This window comes from Apodemus sylvaticus, chromosome 8 (genome assembly GCF_947179515.1).
Source record: "Apodemus sylvaticus chromosome 8, mApoSyl1.1, whole genome shotgun sequence".
NCBI classification, from domain to species: domain Eukaryota; kingdom Metazoa; phylum Chordata; class Mammalia; order Rodentia; family Muridae; genus Apodemus; species Apodemus sylvaticus.
In genome coordinates this window covers 77,841,608-77,857,371 of record NC_067479.1, presented here as the reverse complement: position 1 = coordinate 77,857,371, position 15,764 = coordinate 77,841,608, and the positions used below count along the sequence as shown (strand labels likewise).

Genomic DNA, 15,764 nt, shown 5'->3' with positions numbered 1-15,764 from the left:
CCGCTTGATCATCCACAAAGATGTACATTATAAATAGCTAATGTAGCTTATCTTATGACTATAAAGATACAACCTGGATACTTTTTTCATCATGACTTTGGGATCCACAGAGTTTGATATACTGTACTGGCTGGTTTTGTGTGTCAGCTTGACACAGGATAGAGTTATCACAGAGAAAGAACCTTCAGTTGGGGAAGTACTTCCATGAGATCTAGCTGTGGGATATTTTTGCAATTAATGCTCAAGGGGGTAGGGTCAATTATAGGTGGTACCATCTCTGGACTGGTATTTTTGGGTTCTATAAGAGAGCATGCTTAGCAATCTAGGGAAAGCAAGCCAGTAAGAAACATCCCTCAATGTCCTCTGCATCAGAAAATCCTTCCTAACCTGCTAGAGTTCCACTCCTGACTTCCTTTGGTGATCTGGTGATCAACAGCAATGTGTTAGTGTAAGCTGAATAAACCCTTTCCTCCACAACTTGTTTCTTGGTTATGATGTTTGTGCAGGAACAGAAACCCTGACTAACACAGCCACTACCCACATCCAAAGCACAATTCTCTGTGTAGCTCTGGATAACTGGGACCTAATTATAAAGCCTCAGCCACATGATACTTGAAGAGGTCCATTCCCACGTGATGCAATTAGTGTTAGAGAATTGTGAACCACACATGAACACTGTAGGTCCTTATGAGAGAAAAATTAGAGATTATGTTTTATTCATAAAAATATATTAATTTTATTCAATATCAGCTTAAATGGGGAGTCAATTTATAAAGTATATAGACTTAGCTAAACAGCTAATCAAATACAGTAACAAAATGATAATAAATACCAAACCTTCAAACAAAAACAAAGAAAACTAAATACCCAAAACAATCAAAACACTAACCAAAACCCAAATATTATAATTAAGCTAAACATCATTCTTTTGCTGCAGATTTGAAACAGAGCCCTATAACCTATTGCTTACTTTGGAAAAATAGCACAAAGGCAGTCAATGGTGATAAGAACCTCTTCAAGATGAAAGTAGGCATACCTCATTGGGATAGGGGGTCATTGCTGATGGAAAAGTCCTTTCAAGGCTCTGCCTGTGATGTGTTACAGATGATACCACAAAGGCTTTCAAGTTCACATGACTGATCACCATGAAATAATTCTTGATGACCCATTAAGATCAGCAAAGAATGACCTTCTCAGACTCTTCCTGAATGCTCAGCAGATCTTGATGTCCCTCAGCACTTCTCTGAAACCTTCCAAGCATGCACCCTTGCTGGAACACAGTCTAAACAAAATAAAGGCATCATCACATATAGTATAGCAAAAAGGAAAAATGCAGCGCAAGATTTCCATGGTTACAGGTATGAGATACAATGGTTGTTTATTTGCTATGCACACTCAGTGCTCCTGAAGAAGTATTGGGTCTGAGTACCCTGTTTGTGGTTCTGATGGAGTATTTCAGACTGAGGGGAGGAAGAACAAAAGGCCTGTTGAGAACTTGCCAGCAAACACCAGGTTTGCTCAGCAGGGCAATGCAGTAAGACCCTTCAGCTGAGGTCATGTCCTATATATCCCCAAAGGAGAATGGCCAAAGAGCACATGGGTCTGGATGTGTTTCTCAGATTAAAAAAAAATGCTTGATACTGAACTATGAACTATATACTGTGGTGGAGTTAAAGTAAAATACAACATTTCTTTAATATTTCATGCATATTATATATTCAGTGAAGGCACACTGGACAGAGGTGGACCAGCCTGTTCCTCCCTCTTATTCACTGAATCTCTGGGACTCCAAAGTGAGTGGCATCTTCCAATAGGCCCTCCATTTTCCATAGCCTGTTTGACTTTGGAACCAAAGCAATGAGCCCAGGCAACTAGTAAATCTCCATAACCAGGATGCAGAGTGAAACTTTCCTGCCTGTAAGGAGATTCTGTTGGGAATATTTTGAGGAAAATAAGCCTCATTAGTGGCATGCATTATCACACTGGCAATAGTCCTGGAAAGGCTGAACTGCAATGTAATTTTTACTCCATTACTGATGGACATCTCCATAGTTTCTAGTTTGGGGCTGCTATGAAACCTAAACCTAAAACCACCATCTGCCCTTATTTCTCTATGGACACCTACTTCTGGTTCTGGAATTGCCATTTCATTGGGGATTGCAGTTCAACTTCCTGAAAAATTGTACATGGCATCTCAAAGGGATACACCATTTGACACCACCAGCAATGTCTGAGGGTATTCATTTTTCCCAACACTCCTGGAGGATGATTTTAACTCAGAGTAAATGATTTTCAATAACAGCAGTTACAGAGAGCTGGAGACAGAACCCAGGGTTTGTGATTCAGACTTCCAAGTGTCTGAGGCAGCCCTGTTCTTGCACTTCACCATGTATATGACCTTTTGGCTCGGTACAAATGCAATACCAAGGAACTCAATCATTCAAATTATAACACCCTGGACAATTTCCATGGCCAGAGAAAACTGAATTAAATGTAGTTAAGGTTGGAAAAAAATTGTAGCAGGTACTCAGGAAAACAAACTAGGATGCTGAGAAGATGTACCGAGCCCCCTGACCTTCCAGTGCACAGGCAGGATTCACCAAGAGCAGACAAGGATCACAATGGCTAAGCCAGCCTTTATGATTCTCAGGAACATAGGTTTGATAGAGCAGCCTCCTCCATATTTTTATGTACCACAGTCGTTTGTTTTTTTAGAAATGATTTCTATGCACAGAAATACTTTTTCCTCTACAAACCCTTTAAAATCTGACTTTACACCATCTTGTCTCCTTATTTTCTTATGTGATAGGTGGAGAGACATGATGTTGGGCTCCTGTATTTGATGTTTCCCTGATGCAAAATGAAATGGCAGAGGACTTTCTCATTAAAGATGTTTTCTTTTACCATTTAGGATGTTTGCTTACCAAGTGAATATATGAATATATACATATAATATACACATATATGCACAGAGACAAGGGCATGTCTTCCAACACACTCACACACACACACACACACACACACACACACACACACACACTCTCTCTCTCTCACACACACACACACATACACACACACACACACACACACACACAAGAATTTGAACACACAGCTGTATATACAGGCACCAACAACAAGGACCAACCATTACTCAAATGCACAACATAAATTTTCTAAAACACAAATGGACAAAAGAACACACACATACACACCCACCCATCTCCCACACAGAAATCAATAAAAATACTGCTATATTTCAGCACATTTACTGTCACTTGAGGAGGTAGTGGAACCTAAAATGTGTATAAGGCTCGTAGATTAACCAGGGTTGTACTGCCCATCCAGTACTTATTTCTGAGTTAGGCACTTTTTCCATGCAGATGCTTGCTAATCCTATAAGTATGTTATAAGCTCTGCAGAGACAAGTGGATCCACACACCTTTCAGGGTCCTAAGACAGAGGGTTTTAAGATCATCCTCCAGCAAACCCCAAGGTGAAAAATACTCTGCTCCCTAAGCGTACATGCTATTCCTGAAAAGACCATGGTACTACCAATAAACACAGATTTCCACTGTTATTATCCAGAAATTTTACAACACATTACAATTCATATTATATAAAAAACATCCTGAATGTCAGTCCAAAGGAAGTGAGTGAATTAACAGGCAATGATTTATCTGAAATGCAGCACTCTGCAGAACTATGAGGGGGAATCTGTACTGAAGCAAGCCATACCCATGATATACTCAGCAAGTTTCAAGGTCAGTGAGACACTTGAGCTCAAGGGACTATGATACATAGAGATTGACCAAAACCACAGGTAAATACATGGACACTCAATACAACCATCAATATACATACTTGTACAAATATGCATTTCACACACTCACAAATACACAAACACATACACACAAACACACACACTCAAATCCTCACATACTCACACACACTTACACACACTCTACAGAAATCATAAGTGAGCAAGAATTTATGAAGAGACCACAATGTTGGAAGAAGATATGAATGTAGTCTATAGAAATCTGATGTTTCAAGTGAGACTCAGGACTCTGCTATCCATCTCTTGGGGACTGATACTGCTTAGGAACACACATCTTAGCCTATGGTGAGAGAGTTGGAGACATTTTATTCTTTTTTTTCTCTGTCATTTTTTTTATTATTCGATATATTTTTTATTTACATTTCAAATGATTTCTACTTTTCTAGCCCTCCACTCCCCGAAAGTCCCGTAAGCCCCCTTCTCTCCCCCTGTCTTCCCACCCACCCATTCCCACTTCCCCATTCTGGTTTTGCCGAATACTGCTTCACTGAGACTTTCCAGAACAAGGGGACACTCCTCCTTTCTTCTTGTACCTCATTTGATGTGTGGATTATGTTTTGGGTATTCCAGTAGCAAAACTGAGAGAAAACAGGACTGGCAAGATACTATTCAGGCTCTTTCTGCATGAAACAAGATCTAGGCAGGGTAAAGAGACCATTTTGCAATGCACCCAAATGACTCCTACAAAGCAAATGAGCTAAAGACCTGACTTTATCAAAGTTCTGTTCTACTAAAATGATGCACCCACATAGTACCTTTCTAACATAATGGCATGTATGTGGGTAGTGTTTGTTCAAATTATACATCATAATGAACTGCAGCTTTTACTTCAGCAGGAGGATCTGCTTGCCTATCCTCCAGTGTCCTGTAAGAGGCTAACTCCACAGAAAGTCTTGTAAATGATCAGAGAAATGAACAACTGGATGGGACATAGGAGAGTGCCTGGATACGGTTCATGATGGTTACATGGGCTTGCCTGTGTCTATGCTTAGAGAAGAGAGCAACCTGCCCCTTATGCTCACTCATCCTACCTGATGCTGCTTGGTGCAGGGGTCATTCAAAACCTCGCAGCCTTTTATACACAAAATGTTCGTTAGCTTGCTGTCTTCTTCCAGTGCAATCTGCTCCTGTAGCAGTTCCCTTTTCTCAGTCCACAACATCTTGACTTTGTGCTTTTCATGGTTATATTCACTTAGGAGTTGGCAATTATTGATCCTGAGCCAAAAACAAAAATGGTTGACTCCCAGAGAGCATCCATCTTCCTCCTATTCCTCCATGTACCAACCACCTTCATGGGCCCTGATCCCCAGTCAGCCTCAGACTATAGTCCAGATTAGTCATGGAATATTGCATAGAGTAAAGTCAAATGCAGAGGACAGCCACATTCTAGAAGACTCAAAGTACTTCTAAAAACGCTGACACCAGTAGGTTCTCATGTATCTTCCAGAAGAGGACATGGGCCTTATGTGTACTAATGGGCCCATGGTGTTAAAAACCTATCTTTAGTTAGAGAGCAAACCTTCTCTAGGAGAGAAGACACCCAAAATGTAGACAATCTTTCTATATGTCTCACAGAAACCAGAAGTATAAATCTCCTTTCAGAGCCCAAGAGGCTCAAGGTTGATTGATATCTCCATGATGGTGCAAATGTTTACTAACTCAAGGACACTGAGTTGGAAAGGGAAAATGGCTGGAGGGGCTCACAGACCCTTCACACTTGTTCAAAATGTGTCTAAGAGGTACAAAGCCTAGAGCCTTGCATTGAAGGGGCAAGATTCCTTTTAAGAGACAAACACTATATAACCTGAGCCCTCACTTTGGTTCAAAGACAAGGATGGGCAGACACATTCTGTGTCTAGTGCTTGTGTCATGACCATGTTAGTCACTCACCAGTATGAGTGATTTTCTTTAGTCAGTTCCTGGCTCTTGGACAAGGCTTCACTGATCTCTTGTGGCATTTTCTTGAGGTCAGTCATCATTTGGTGGTATTGCATTGTAAGCATGAACTTCTCAAAGTTGTTCCTGTGGGAGGGCATGGCCCAAGGAGCAAATATCCCCATGAACTAAGGATACAGGGATCAAGTCAATTCAAGCTGAATCGTCAGTTACCCCAGCCCCTATTGCCACATCCTTCCTCCCTGGTACTGGTTCTCCAGGTGCTTATTAAACCTGTTACTCTTCACATGGGGCCAGTAGAGCCAGGGAAGTAAAAGAAGGGAGCTGGCGTGCTTTAGCTCCCTGAGAGGCCTTGACGGAATAGACTAGCTCTCCAACAACTTTCCAGGAGCCTGTGTCACAGGACTGGGTCCACCTTAATCCTGAGAAGGCACTTCTGTTTTCATTTAATGAATTATCAATCATTGGAAATTTTGTCCATAAATTTCCAAAGGACATAATCAGTATTTACAGGGAAAAGGCTTTATAACATACACCAAGAGTTTTCAATGGGAACCCAAAGTGAACACAGAAGATACTTGCTGTCCTGCTCAAAGTGAGGCTCCCTGGATTCATAAAATCATTAGAAAATGAGTTATGGAAAATCTCTGCCCCATCACATACTACAGACTCCTTAGATCATAAGTGGAACACACACACACACACACACACACACACACTCAGAAACAATCAGAATGCCACATAGATGCAATGATGGGTCATCATCTCAGATTATCATGAACAAAATTGGAGAGAACAGCGATGAAATGCCTCCAGTCCAGAAATAATGAGAGGCAGCAGGTGTGACCAGGCCCCTCTACATATTGACAGGACTATTTGCACCCAAAGTACTTCCAGGTCTATTACAATAACTATTTATCATAAACACACAGTACTTAGAATCTCCAACAAATCAACACCTGTCCAGATTTGTAAAACTGCAGGGTGAGAACTCACATACCGTTCTCCCTATCCCAGACTCTGAGTCATGCCACAGGCACCAATATACTTTTGGAGGAATCATAAGAGCCCGTGAACCCATCATACTCCTATCTGAATGAAATTCAGGCTCTGTCTTGAACATCCAATCAGCAAAATGAATTTGGACATGAAGTCAGCCTGGAATTGTAGCCTCCTATGATAAGAGGAAATCTGGGGTTAACATAGAGGGCCCAAGAGAGCCAGCAAAGAACTGGGCATAATGACTACCTGTCGTTCAAGTCCTTGTTAGTATAATTGGCCAGGATTCCCCGGAGTTCATTTCTCTCATTTTCCATCTTCTGGAGATCCCTTTTGAGCTTGTCCAACCTCTTCATTCTCTGCTCCTCCTCATTGATGGTGGAGACTTGTGATGACACCTTCCCATCAGACCCTGTAGGTATATCAACACTAGTAAACTTGTAGAGATAATAGGACAGGGAATTGAGAAACTATACTTAGTCCCAAACATAAGCCCAAGGAACTGGAAATTCTAGAGACACAGGGAATCCCTGAAAGAACCGAAAATCATCTTTGAGATGGACTCCTCAGCTATGTCCCTGTTCCCAACCACCTTTACTAAACACAAGACTCACTCACTACTGCAGTCCCCCTAGCCCTCAATTGTATAAGCAGACCCAGGCAAGAAGCATGGGAAGGCACTGTCACGTCTTATTGGACAATGTATTTAGTCCATAATGCTTAGCACCAACAGATTGACCATAAACACTAGCACCTAACATCTCCTACAATTGAACACCTGTCAGGACTTCTTAAAATTGGTGGTACAAGCTCACACTCTACTACACTAACCCATACAGTAAATCAGGCCACATCATGTTTGTTCAAAACCAAAGTGTCTGAGACCTTGATTCAGGAGCAGGGGAATATCGTTCCCTGTCCTTGGTTTCACATACTCATGTAACCTACAGGAAACTGTTGAGGATTATGGGCTTCAACACTCTATCTTGACAGTACCATTGTGCTCTTCTCACAGAGCTTCCCCCTGACATAATTCCCAAATCAGGAAATTAAAATCTCTGGGCAAAGCAACTGCAGGCTTGTAAATTCCTGGCTCTCTGCAAAACTAATCATCTGAAATTCTTGATTCTGGGTCTGCCATTGAGTAATATCAAGGATCCAGATCATAAGCCCTACTACTGGTAGAACCTGCCTAAGCCCACCTCTTCCAGGAAGCTCCCTGACCCTTGGCCAGGACTCACTGTGCCTTCCCCATGACCATTTCTTCCTTCTTGTTTCCCAATAAGACAGAAGACCAGCCTCTTTCTGCCTCTTCTGCCTAGGCCTGATCTCTGTCTGTATTCTATTCTCCCTCCGAAATATCCTGCGCAGCATGGACAGCATGCCTGGTTCTGAACCCAGTAGGCTCTGAAGGAATACCCCACAGGCAGTTGGTGTCACCACAACACTGGTGACATCACAGAAGATTCTACTGTTCTCATGGATACAAGGTTGCTAGACCTAAAGCTCTAGGGTCCTTGGATGAGGGCGATTCTTCTCCATTATAAATCTACTTCTGGGGTCCTTGTATGTAACATGTAGTCCAAGTCCCCTGGTTGCCTTCTTTCCCAGAGGCTACAATAATTCTCCCGGACCTTTAATTTTATGCAAGTTCAATTGTATTCTTTGTTGTTCACATGTCTTAAGAGGAGATATTGTTTCAGTATAGACAGATATGTGTTTTCATGAAATCTGTGTTTTTGGATCTCATTTTTGCAATGAAAACTCCCTGTTCTTATCAATATAGGGACTCAGGTACAAGGGAATATCAAATTATACAGTTTATGTCCCTTCTTTAAAAGATAAAATCCCACATTCTCCCTTTCTCAGTTACAACCAAACAGAGCAGGCTTCTGTGAGCAAAGCTCAACAGGGACATTGGGTTGCTGCTCTGTAGTCCTATTAGCTCTCCCTTCACCAGCATCTATCTGTCTGAGTTCCCAGTTCCAGGTCTTAAGCTCTTGGTGCTTTGGACTATGATCTGCATTCATAAGATATCTACAACTGAATACGATACATAGCGGTAAGTGTAAATAGGAGCATGCAGGCTCTGACAGGCAGAGTAAGTACAGCCGTGCATGTTTCCATATCTTTTGGTGCTGGAATTTAAAATCCCAGAAACAAACAGAAAAAATGTAAAAACAACAGAAAAGTGTTCCTTAGCTCTGGAACTAATAATATTTTCTGCATCTTCTCCTGTCAAAATGCCAGCTTATGTCTATTATCCATTGATAAAACAGGTCTCTTAAGGTTGATTATTGATTTTCTTTTTTTTTTTTAAGGACAAAATTTAATTGGGGCTGACTTACAGGTTCAGAGTTTCGGTCTATTATCATTAAGGCAAGAACATGGCAATATCCAGGCAGACATAGTGCAGGAGCTGAGAGTTCTACATTTTTATCTGAAGGTTGAAAGCCTTCCAGGGAGCTAGGACTTTTTTTTTTAATTAGATATATTTTTTATTTACATTTCAAATGATTTCCTTTTTCCTGGCTCCCCAGTCCCTGAAAGTCCCATAAGCCCTCTTCCCTCTCCCTGTTCACCCATCTATTCCTTCCCACTTCCCTGTTCTGGTATTGCCATATACTGCTACATTGAATCTTTCCAGAACCAGGGGCCACTATTCCGTTCTTTTTGGACATCATTTAATATGTGGATTATGTCGTCTTGGGTATTCAAGTTTCTAGGCTAATATCCACTTATCAGTGAGTGCATACCATGATTGATCTTTTGAGACTGGGCTACCTCAATTAGTATGATGTTCTCCAGCTCCATCCATTTGTTTGAGAATTTCATGAATTCACTGTTTTTAATGGCTGAATAGTACTCCATTGTATATATATACCACATTTTTTTGTATCCATTCCTCCATTGCGGGACACCTGGGTTCTTTCCAGCTTCTGGCTATTATAAATAGGGCTGCTATGCACATAGTAGAGCATGTATCCTTATTACATGCTGGAGAATTCTCTGGGTATATGCCCGGGAGTGGTATAGCAGGGTCATCCTGAAGTGAGGAGACCAGTTTTCTGAGGAACCGCCAGACTGATTTCCAGAGTGGTTGTACCAATTTGCAACCCCACCAGCAGTGGAGGAGTGTTCCTCTTTCTTCACATCCTCGCCAGCACCTGTCTTCTCCTGAGTTTTTGATCTTGGCCATTCTCACTGGTGTGTGAGGTGAAATCTCAGGGTTGTTTTGATTTGCATTTCCCTAATGACTAATGATGTTGAACATTTTTTAAGATGCTTCTCAGCCATCTGAAGTTCTTCAGGTGACAATTCTTTGTTTATCTTTGTACCCCATTTTTAACAGGGTTATTTGGTTTTCTGGGGTCTAACTTCTTGAGTTCTTTGTATGTATTGGATATTAGCCCTCTGTTAGATGTAGAGTTGGTGAAGATATTTTCCCAATTTGTTGGTTGCCAATTTGTCCTTTTGATGGTGTCCTTTGCCTTACAAAAACTTTGTAATTTTATGAGGTCCCTCTTGTCAATTCTTGATCTTAGAGCATAAGCTATTGTTGTTCTGTTCAGGAACTATTCCCCTGTGCCCAGACACATTTTTACTCTATTAATCCTGCCAATTAACAAGCATAGGAGATCTTTCCATCTTTTGATGTCTTCTTTGATTTCTTTCTTCAGTGACTTGAAGTTCTTGTCATAGTGATCTTTCACTTGTTTGGTTAGAGTCACACCAAAATATTTTATATTGTTTGTGACTATTTTGAAGTGTGTCGTTTCCCTGCTTTCTTTCTCAGGCTGTTTATCCTCTGAGTATAGGAAGGCTATGCTTTGTTTGAGTTAATTTTATATCTGCCCACTTTGCTGAAGTTGTTTATCAGCTGTACAAGTTCTCTGGTGGAGTTTTTGGATCACTTAAGTAGACTATCATGTCATCTGCAAATAGTGATAATTTGACTTCTTCCTTTCCAATCTGTATTCCTTTGAACTTCTTTTGTTGTCTAATTGCTCTAGCTAGATCTTCAAGTACTATATTGAATAAATATGGAGAGAGAGGGCAGCCTTGTCTAGTCCCTGGTTTCAGTGGGATTGCTTCAAGTTTCTCTGCATTTAGTTTGATGTTGGCTACTGGTTTGCTGTATATTGGTTTTACTACGTTTAGATATGGGCCTTGAATTCCTGATCTTTCCAAGACTTTTCAAAGGAAAGATGCTGAATTTTGTCAAATGCTTTTTCAGCTTCGAATGAAATGACCATGTGGGTTGTTTTTTTTTTTTTTGAGTTTGTTTACGTAGTGGACTACATTGATGGATTTCCATATATTGAACCACCCCTGCATCCCTGGGATGAAGCCTACATGATCATGATTAAGAATCATTTTGATGTGGTCTTGCGTTCGGTTGACAAGATTTTTATTGAGTATTTTTGCATTGATATTCATAAGGGAAATTGGCCTGAAGGTCTCTTTCTTTGTTGGATCTTTGTGTGGTTTTGGTATTAGCATAATTATGGCTTCATAGTAAGTGTTGGGTAGTGTTCCTTCTGTTTCTATTTTGTGGGATAGTTTTAAGAGTATTGGTGTTAGGTCTTCTTCAATGGTATGATAGAATTTTGCACAATAACTGTCTGGTCCTTTGCTTTTTTTGGTTGGAAGACTTTCAATGACCACTTCTATTTCTTTAGAGATTATGGGACTGTTTAGATGGTCTATTTGAATTAATTTTGGTATTTGGTATCTGTCCAGGAAATTGTCTATTTCCTCCAGATTTTCCAGTTGTGTTGAGTATAGGCTTTTGTAGTAGGTTCTGATGATTTTATTTGAATTTTCTCAGTTTTTGTTGTGCTACTTGAACTTTGGGCTTTTATTAATGTTGAGACTGCTTTAGACTATGGAGACTTTGGAAGTTGGACATAATGTATTTTGCATTATGTTATGTTTAGATATGGCCTCCATAGATTCCCATGCTTGAACAAGCCTATTGTGGCTATGGAATGGAATGTTATGGTTTATATATGCTCAGTCCAGTGAGTGGCATTATTAGAAGATGTGGCTCTGTTGGATTAGCTGTGTAACTATAACAGCCACATCCTAGCTGCCTGGAATTTAGTCTTCCATTAGCAGCCTAAAGATGAAGATATAGGACTATGAGCTTCTCCTTACCATGTGTGAATGAATGGTGCCATGTTCTCTCCTTGATGATACTAGAATCAAACTCTGAGCCTGTAAGCTATGCTCAGTTAAATGTTGTCCTTTAAAAGATTTGCCTTCGTCATAGTGTCTGTTCACAGCAGTAAAACCCTAAGTGAGACAATATTCATCAGGGAAATAGGTCCTAGGGCTTGCTGTGATGGAAGAACTAGGTAAGAATGCTGCAAAATTAAACTGGTGTCTTGCTTAGTTCTTGTGTTTGCCTCTCACCATCTGGTCATCTCTGGTGTTAAATTGCCTGGGTGTCTCTGACTGGACCAGCCCTCCTTGGAGGCATGTAGAGCTTTGTGATCTGGATTAGAGCAGGCATACTTGAAGGCTGGCTGCACTGTATGTGGTTAGGGCAGGAGTCCTGTGTTCCTGGTTGTAACAGTCCTACCATGTCCCTGATGAGGGAAGACTTGCTATGTTCATGGTTAGGGTGAACCTACATCGAGAGAGCCAGGCTTTGTAGTACAAAGGAAGGACCTGTTCCAGTTGCAGATGGAGGTACAGAGTGGAAGAACTATGGGACTCAGGCAGAGCAAGATAGATCCTATGTACACTGGTAGGATTCCCAGCTAGTGTGGTTACAAGGGCTAGTATCTCATCTGTGTTCTTGGTTAGGACAGACCTCCTAGGAGAGAAGCAGCATTGAGGATACCGGGACATGATCTCTCTCAGGTTCAGAAGGAAGTATAGGCCTGTAGGATGAGGAAATTCACAGAGGTGATAGTTCTTGAGTCAGCTGGACACTGTGGGTCTCAATGCTTGGCAGCATGTTCTGGCGCATCTCACATATCTCACATGTGTCCATGATTACTACAGTCCTTTTGGAATAAAGGCGGTATATGTGGTGTGGGAAGGGAGAAGTGATGCTGAACTACCTGGGCAAAGGTGTAAACTAGCATGCCGGAAAATATTTTGAGAAACCTTTTTTGAATATGTGGATGCCTGTGGCTCAGTGTCACAGAAGATGGTAGTAACTTTGAATTTATGTGAGAGTTCTCATGCCAACAGTGGTTAGGAGCAACCTGACACAACAGCAACATGGGGTTCTCCTCTCCAGTCAATGGAATAGTTGCTGGTCCAGTGGTAGTCAGGTAGTTTTCTGGTTTTACCTTGGCCTGAAATCTTTTGATTATCAGGTAACATATGGGATTCTTAAGTATTTAAAGTATCATCCTTGTGTCCATAAAGAAGTCATTGTTTTATCCCCAACTGTAAGTGTTACTCTAGGACCCTCCCTAGGATCTGAGGAGCTTAAAGCACAAGATGGGGACAACCTACTTTTATATGCATAGGAGTTGGGGCCTTTTTTCTTTTAAGGCACTTACTTGTACTATGTTCTTTTTCCTTGTGGTAGGAACATTGTTTTCTCACTAATGGTGGCTTGCTAGTTTCCAGGTCTCCTTTTTTTCTATTTCACCAGACTAATATTCAGGTGATCTTATCAGGCTACTACTTTGGTGTTGGTAAGTCACCTTTCTCTCTGATTCCTAATCAGGTTTCTGTTGTCCTACTCATTTTGAGCCACCTCCAGCCAGTGGGTCCCATTAATCCCTTCTAATCCATCTACATTTTGGAACTTATAATATTTGGTGACAAAAAGCACTGTATGTTGAGCACCTGCCTGGTCTCCAGTGCATATGAGTCTATGGCTGAATGGGTATGATAAGCCTCTAGCAGGTACTCTATGAAAGAAGCAAGATGCTGTGAGGTCCCCTTTGTGTCCCCATGTGTCTTTGAAAATTTGGGGGGCTTCTACACTGATGCTTTGTATCCAGCTGGAAACATCTGGAATACATCTCTAGAGGCCCATTAGCTTTTTCATTTTAAGATACTTGCAGGATGGTTCAACCACTTTGGAAATGAGTCTGGTGGTTTCTTAGAAATCTGGACATGACACTTCCGGAGGACCCTGCTATACCATTCCTGGGCATATACCCAGAGGATTCCTCGACATGCAATAAGGACACATGCTCCACTATGTTCATAGCAGCCCTGTTTGTAATAGCCAGAAGCTGGAAATAACCCAGGTGTCCCTCAATGGAGGAATGGATTCAAAAAATGTGGTATATTTACACAAACAGAAACAACGAATTCTTGAAATTTTTAGACAAATGGATGAATCTGGAGAACATCATGCTAAGTGAGGCAACCCAGTCTCAAAAGATCAATCGTGGTATACACTCACTGATAAGTGGATATTAGCCTAGAAATGTGGTATACCCAAGATATAATCCACATATTAGTTGATGTCCAAGAGGAACAGAGGAGTGGCCCCTGGTTCTGGAAAGACTCAGTGCAGCAGTATAGGGGAATACCAGAACAGGGAAGTGGGAAGGATTGGATGGAGGAATAGGCGGAGCGAAGAGGGCTTATGGGACTTTCAGGGAGTGGGGAGCCAGAAAAGGGGAAATCATTTGAAATGCAAATAAAAATATATCGAATAAAAAAAAAAGATACTAGTGAGAGTATTTTTGATGGAAATATAACCTTAATACAATTAAGAATCCAAGCAATTCTTTTGGGCCATCTTGACTAAGGACCAAGTTCTAGAACAGTTCTACATGAACTTCCCAAAGCCAGCAAACTGGAGCCAGAAGAAATCCAAGGAGAAGGCATCCATTACCATCACCCCTGGGGCCTTCTCCCAGCACAGACTAGTGTGGATTTGGTAGAAGAAGCGATGCCCGCAAGACAGCTGGCACTCCAGTATAATAGGCAGCACCTAGCATATCTAGGCCAGCACAAGGAAGGACATGAAGGCAAAGGCTTTCCTTAAATGATTGCCTGGGCCAGACAGAATTTCCTGTGTTCTCTATTGTTGTTCCTAATCAGCGATAATCACTGGACTGACCAGCACTTGCTGAGCAAGTTAGGTACTGCCATGCCACACATTAGCACCTAGAACACCAGGAGGAGCTGATGCAGAGGCCATGGGCTGTAGGACCAAGGCCCTGAGTGCACCAGCAACATCAGATTGATCAGCAGCCATGCAGAGAAGAGCACGTCCACAAGGACCTGAGTTACACTCAAGTGGATCCTCAGCAGAAGCAGGACTCATTCAATGTCCAGGTGCACTGATGTGAAGGGGAAGCTGCAGTGAAGTCAGATTTCAAGGAGATCCCAAGACCCTCCTGCTGCTGCAGAGCAGGTAACAGGTCTACTAAGAACTCAGCCTGTTATACAGTCACAGTCCTATGGAGAGACAGATACCATACACAGAATTTGAAGCAAAGTGCAAAGTACCCAGAATCTGAGTATCCAAGTCTGTTTCTTCAGATCAGATAACAGAATAGAAAAAAATGGAGAGAGAATCTAGTAGAAGCTAATGGTGGTAATGGAGGCCAGGTGCTGGTGGTGTTCATGATCTCTGCAGAGAGTTCACTCCAAATTTCAATGTGGATAATGAAAGTAGATTATGCTCACTGTATTTTATTACATTTGCTGTATTTAGGCTGATAATTCAAGCATGGAGGCTTAGAAAGGTGTAAGAATTCTACCACTCTTGAAACTACTACTCTTTTCTGGTCCCACAAGATAGAGACTAACAATGAGGTCAGCTAGGGGATCTGCTTCAGCTGGCACATTCTGGAAGTCGCAGAGTCAATCAGGTATCAGGTGTTTCTTTAGTACACCTGTCTGTTTCCATGGATCATTTTTCCAAGAGGCAGGCCATATTTCAGGGCCAGCTCTATCTACACAGGAAAATCTAAGAGATGATATGGATTTGTGTGTGACTGTGTAGCCAGGGGGACACTCATGTGGTAAAGTGAACTGAGCATGTTATCAAGCCTGGTATGGGTCCTGGATCTGTTGCTGCTGGTTGTGTGATTCA

General features: G+C 41.5%; 1 protein-coding gene across 1 annotated transcript; it reads right to left on the bottom strand.

Moving 5' to 3' along the window:
• Positions 1 to 2,686: 2,686 nt before the first annotated feature.
• Positions 2,687 to 8,128, bottom strand: LOC127690981 (uncharacterized). Its single transcript, XM_052190551.1, has 5 exons — positions 7,975 to 8,128; positions 6,983 to 7,145; positions 5,729 to 5,860; positions 4,887 to 5,053; positions 2,687 to 2,718 (listed from the first exon to the last, which is right to left on the bottom strand). Exons 1-5 carry the CDS (start codon positions 8,114 to 8,116, stop codon positions 2,687 to 2,689), a joined length of 636 nt encoding a protein of 211 aa, XP_052046511.1. The 5' UTR covers positions 8,117 to 8,128.
• Positions 8,129 to 15,764: the final 7,636 nt, after the last annotated feature.

Bases quoted from the DNA above. Each gene is read 5' to 3' on its own strand.
- LOC127690981 (XM_052190551.1), bottom strand. From the start codon at position 8,116: ATGCTGTCCATGCTGCGCAGGATATTTCGGAGGGAGAATAGAATACAG. The intron at 5,054-5,728 runs GTGAGTGACTAA...TTTTTGGCTCAG, and splicing joins AAAGAAAATCACTCATACTG to GATCAATAATTGCCAACTCC. The intron at 2,719-4,886 runs GCACCAAGCAGC...GCATAGAAATCA, and splicing joins CGAGGTTTTGAATGACCCCT to TTTCTAAAAAAACAAACGAC.